This window comes from Nannospalax galili, unplaced genomic scaffold (genome assembly GCF_000622305.1).
Source record: "Nannospalax galili isolate Female #2095 unplaced genomic scaffold, S.galili_v1.0 scaffold487, whole genome shotgun sequence".
Classification (NCBI taxonomy): domain Eukaryota; kingdom Metazoa; phylum Chordata; class Mammalia; order Rodentia; family Spalacidae; genus Nannospalax; species Nannospalax galili.
Window position 1 is genome coordinate 1,014,832 of NW_008357047.1, and position 6,000 is coordinate 1,020,831.

A 6,000-nucleotide genomic window follows, 5' to 3' on the forward strand; every position below is an offset into this window, starting at 1 on the left:
TCTAACACAAAGAATAAACAGAAACTATTCAACTATGGTTGTATATGAAAAGAGCTATACACAAAGGTATTAGGGGACTAGAGAGATGACTCAGTGGTTAAGAGCAGATGGTGTTTTGCAGAGAACCTGAGCTAGGTTCCCATACTCATGTATGGCGTCTCAAAACCACCTAGAACTGCAGCTACAGGAGAGCTAGTGCCTTCTTCTGAACTCTGCAGGTGTACAAAGCAACACGTACTCTGGTATACAAAACAACACAGAGATGCACACACACACACACACACACACGCACACACACACATATATAAATTAAAAATAATATCCAAATTATTTTTTAATCAAAAAAGATATTAAAATGTAAAATAAATTTCCTCCTAAGTCTGATTTTCAAATTTGTAAACTGAAACTCTGCAGCTGCTTGTGCTGATACTTCTCATGCAGGGAAACCACAGCATGGTATTAACATCTTATGAGCTTACGCCTCCTCTACCTAAATACACTGTTTTAAATGAGCACAGATCCTGAAGGACAGTCACACAGATCTCAGATGAGTGGTTTTGATCTCAGAGTCTTAGGACATTCTAGATATATCTCCATCACTGGGTGAGTAGACACAAAAAGGAACTTTCACATTTCAATTAAAAATAAGTTCACTATGCCATCATTATATATAAAGTACTATTTTACCCACATCTACATAGGCATAGCTTTAAAATGTAAAGTAAATAAACTGCCTGAAATAGTCTCAACTGCCTCCTGGCTCTGTTGTTCCCCATAATATAGCTCATGAGCTCCTCAGCAATGGGCACAGAGACAACACAAGATTTTAGAACTGTCTCATAGCAATCAACTCTCCATCATCCAGCAGTAATCAGCTGCCAATAGTCTTTGCCTAAGGTTGTGGTCTCCTGACCATTACCACAGTTCTCTGCTGGTTTTTGTCTGCTTGAATTTCCGTGGGTCTTGTATATACTGACACTATTGCTGTAGGTTTATATGAGTAAGGCACAAAGAGCCTGTAAACTCTCCATATGGTCAAGCACATTCTCCTTTGACTCTTAAACTTTTTCTGCCCCCTCTTCCACAATGGTCCCTGAGCCCTGGGTGGGTGAAGTTTAACATAGGAGTCCTGTCCAGGGACCCACACTCTGAAGATTCTTATTCTCTACACTTTGGTCATTTGTGACTTTTTGTGTTCGTTGTTCTCTGTTGCATGAGGAAGCTTCCTGATGAGAGTAGAGAAATGCAGTTTTTGTATCAGCAACGACCTCTTAAAAATGTTGTTACGTTTATTTATTGTGTGTGTGTGTGTGTGTGTGTGTGCACGCAACCACATGAACAGAGAAAATGTGGAGATCAGAGAATAATTTGATGGAGTTGGTTCTCTCCTCTAATTTGTTGGTTCTGGGGATTGAATTCAGGTCATCATGCCTGGCAACAAACACTCTTATCCTCTGAGTCATGTAGCCTCACCCCCAGCAATGCCCTTTTAAAGAATGTAGCTTCTGAGTTTAGATAAGGCATATGCTCTGTTCACATTTAAGTTTCATGTAGCTAACATTTCATAATTAGAGATTAATTTATTTAAATTATTGGACGGTTTTATATTTATCCAACACAAATATATGCCAGGATGATTCAATACTGGTCACAGAGAAAACACCCTGATGTCAATATCATCTGTCCTGTTCTCTTTATCAGGTCCTTTTATACCACCACCGTTACTCTGTGAAGATAATCAGTTTCCTTGTATCTACACGCTCCAGTGTGTCCCAGCCTCAGGGAAGTGTGATGGACAGGAAGACTGCATAGACGGATCTGATGAAATGTCCTGCCCTCTCAGACCCTCTCCTCAGCTGTGCAGTAACATGGAGTTCCAGTGTTCTGCTACTGAGTGCATCCCATCCCTCCTGCTATGTGACGGAGTGACCGATTGCCACTTTAATGAAGACGAATCTGGCTGCTGTGAGTCGTTTTCACTCTCCCAGTGTTCCAGGGAAGAAATTTTGTTTGGAAATGACAGAGCTTTGGCAGATGAAGCAAAGTTCTCTAGGGTCTTCCTGGTGACCACATCATCAATAATAGTATTTTTCCTGCCTTGTGATGCTAAACAAATCACGTAGCTCTTACTTTCCATTCCCAGAAGCACCCCATCAGTGGCCACACCAACTTCTGCTAAGCCTCTTTTACATTCTGGTCAGTTTAACTCAGGTTCAATCTAATGAAGGGTGTCCTGCTTTGCTTGTTATTTTTTCACACGTGTGTGGAAATGTTTTGAAGTAGTGCAATTATAGTTTATTTCTACCTTAGCAATTCAGAAAGATTACTCAAGTCAAGGGCTATAGACAAACAATTGATTATAATGAATACACATTATATATATATATATGTGTGTGTATATATATATATATATTATATGTCTTCTTGATACAGGATTTCCCTGTAGCCTCAGCTGACCTGGAACTCACTATGTAGACCAGGGACCAGGCTGGCCTTGAACTCACAGAGATCTACCTGCCTCTGCCTCCCAAGTACTAGGACAAAAGGCATGCACCACCACACCCAGCTTATATCATATTTACATGTATTAGGGCTTAGGGTTTGAGACTGGACAAATACATGATTAGATGTCATGGCATTAAGAGTTCCTGGTGTGGTAAATACTAAGGACACAGACTGGCTACTGTGCAGTCTTGCACAGGAAGGTATTTGTGTACTGCCAGTACCATTTCACCATCCACGTAATGAAGCCGATAATCCTTAATGTACCAGATTGGGGCAATTTGGGCAAATGTGTGGAAACTCCAGACCCTGCATTCAGTATTTTCCATTTTGCTATAATTAGTTTTCATCAGCTAGAGAAGGGGAAAGATGTTACATTATATGTACATATTTAAATGTGGTTTCCTAATCATGATGAAGCTACAAAGTATGTTATTTATTTGTTTAATTGGTTCTTTATTATTTCATTATATTTTGTAACTTCTATAAAACAGGAATAATGACACATTTTAAACTATGAAGTCATTTGAGGATATAACAGAAAGATGGAATCGAGGGAAGACACGTAAGGCGTTTTCAGTCCTAACTGGTCAGGGATCTGGAGATACGATTATCGGGAAAGTAAACTGAAGGAAAACGGGGAAGCAGCCTCTGGATATTTGCAGGTTTTACTCTTATATCAGTGAAACTGTTTCCTGGTTTGAACATTTTTCTACCTCCTGTTATTTCCTGGTATTTTCTTTCTGTGATTGAAAAACAGAAACTTGTCAGGTCTTGTAATATTTTCTTATTGGTAAAGTAAGCAAATGGATGTGATGTAGGAGAAACCCTGCCAAATCACTCACTCCTGTTCCCATCAGGGCTCTAATGCAATTTGACTGACAGAAATAACATTATGTTCAATATAGTCATATAATGTTTGGCATCAAACAAGAATGCCATTTAGAGAGAAGCTTAGGAGAGTACTGTGTCCTTATTATTTCAGGCAATCATTGGAAACTTGGACTGTAAGTAGCTGGTTATGTGGGTTTTCCTTCCCAAAGGGGAAAAATCCACATGAGAAATGGATGAGGCACAAAATGCTATAACAAAAGTTACAGAATAAAAACTTTTATCAGCACAGTTCACCAAATATTTGAAGACATCATAGTGCATTGCTTGGCTCTGCTGTTGACTTAGAATGACATCATATAAGCTCTCAATCAGTTGTTTACTCACAGACATTCACTAGAACCCTAAGTGGTACCATATATTGCATTGGGCATCAGTGATGCAAGTGAATACAGCTGTCTCAGGGTATAGATGCATTATATATTGATGAGGAAGACTAGTAATGAAGTGTGGAATACTTTACGATGAGCTCTAGAACAGGGACAAACACACTGTGTTACAAAGTATGAAGAAGAGACAGTAGAAAGCAGGAGTCAGAAGGACAGGACACTGATGCTAGTTACAACATTCTAACTACAGCAGTGAAATCTCCACATCGTGAGGAACTTTCTAACTGTGGTGCTACAGTCTATAAGTTTTAACAAGAAAGGTGACCGCAGAGCCAGACTTGGAAAGACAAATAGCCACTAGACAGATAAAGTAGGGATGCCTCTTCAAGTAAAAACTTTACCAGGCAAATGTAATACATTGCTTTGAGTGAAGCAGAATTTTTTTTAATTCCTCGAGCAAAAAATTATGGTGAGAAAAGTAGAATAAATTCTGGGGGAATAAGCAAAGACCAAATCTGGAAGATTCTTTGTTCATTGTGCAGGGCTTCATGATGGTGTTGGATCAGGGTATAGAGTGGGTTGGAGGGAGGGAGACTGGCTAGGAGGCATTACAGCTCAAGTACCCAGGGATTGATTGGATCATTGTGAGTGGTAAAGATTATGAATAGATTTAAGATACCATTAGATGACAAAGAAAAGAATGAATCCAGAACACACTTTCCAGTTTCCTATTTGGGCATCAGGATGACTCATTGCCATGGTGAGAACTGTGAAAATAGAGGCGGGAGGAGCATGACTTCATTTTAGATGCTGTGTTGTGGTACCTGCAGCACCTTGATGGAAATGTTCAGGATGTCAGGAGATCATGAGAAAAATACAAGATACAGGAAGACATTTGGCATCCACATATGATGAATGATGCTGTGGATACAGAGGAGATATAAAGGGAGAAAATAATATGATAGTCAAAATCCAAAGGAAGGAGTAAAGGACGGGTAAGAAAAAGCAAGCATTTTTGGCATGTAACAATGGGAGGTTGTGGGGAGGCAAGAATGGAACCTTAAGCAGGAATGGGAGGACAGGAAAGAGACAAATGAGAACAATGTATAAAAACACCTCAGTAGAGCCCATTTGTTTGAATCCTATTTGAAAATTGGTTTAACAAAACAGAGACTGAAAGATAGAAGACACAGCTGTAGAGACATCAAACCTCTACTTCTATCCTCTTAAGCCCTCAGCAGATGTAAAACTGATGTAAAACAGATTAAACTGATGTAAAACAGATTAACTGATGTAAACAGATTGACTGACGTAAAACAGATTAACAGCAGTAAAGGAAAGTTTATGTTCTGTGTGGCATAGATGCCCCCATAAAGAAATGAAAATCAAAGGAAGCAATCTGGGCAGGTGCTTATATTCTGGAGTGAAAAAAGAATAGTAAACTACAAAGTGTGATTAAGTTGCAACAGATACCTCAAAGATCAGAGACATCCTAACAGGGTTGTACAGTATTATTTTGGTCTCAACTTCTTGTCCTCAAAGATAAGGCTCTTTCCTCTCCTATCATACAAAGTGTCTTTTACAAGGGAATTTTAATGTGTTGCTGTTAAGAATAGCATAAAGATCAATATGATGTCGCACCCACTATTTGCTTAAATTGTCAATATGCCAGAGTAGCATATTTTATCCCTTTTATGGTCATAAACAAAGGACAACAAAAATACAGTGATGAGCTTAATAAACAAGGATCTGAGATTTATGGGTTGGAATGTTTTTAGAGACCAAATGGGTGCATGTGAAATTGCAAACAAAATCCATGGTTCGTAGCTGCAGAAAGGGGAGGGACTAAGGATAGGAACAGGGGAAACCGAAGTGAGGGGTGGTCTTCACCATCTTGGACCACTGCCGAGGCATCAGGGAGTCCTGGCCACGATGTAGGGAAAAAGCTCAAGGGTGCCCACCCTTACCTTTGTAAGTACCTCCCATCGCCAACCTGTGCTCTGTTTGCAAGAACAAATTCCTTTATTCCCCATCCCCCCGAAAAAAAAATCAATAGTTCTAACAAAGTAGTCTACTCTCTTAGATTAATCAGTTATATTTTTTTTAACTTTTAAAAAAAAATTTTGTTATTTTGATTTTATGTGTATGCGTGTATTGCCTGCATGTAGGTAAGTGCACCTGTGTTGTGCAATGCCCATGGAGGACAGAAGAGGTGGTCGGATCCCTGGAACTGGAATTATGGACAGTTGTTAGCTGCCATGTGGGTGCTGGGCTTCGA

The 6,000-nt window shown here is 39.5% G+C and overlaps 1 protein-coding gene across 1 annotated transcript in view; it reads left to right on the top strand.

Moving 5' to 3' along the window:
• Positions 1-6,000, top strand: part of Malrd1 (MAM and LDL receptor class A domain containing 1) — a 721,844-nt gene that overhangs the window by 595,018 nt on the left and 120,826 nt on the right. Inside the window, exon 33 of the mRNA XM_029557135.1 lies at positions 1,702-1,965. Coding sequence (XP_029412995.1) covers positions 1,702-1,965 — 264 coding nt within the window. The remainder of the gene's footprint in view (positions 1-1,701; positions 1,966-6,000) is intronic.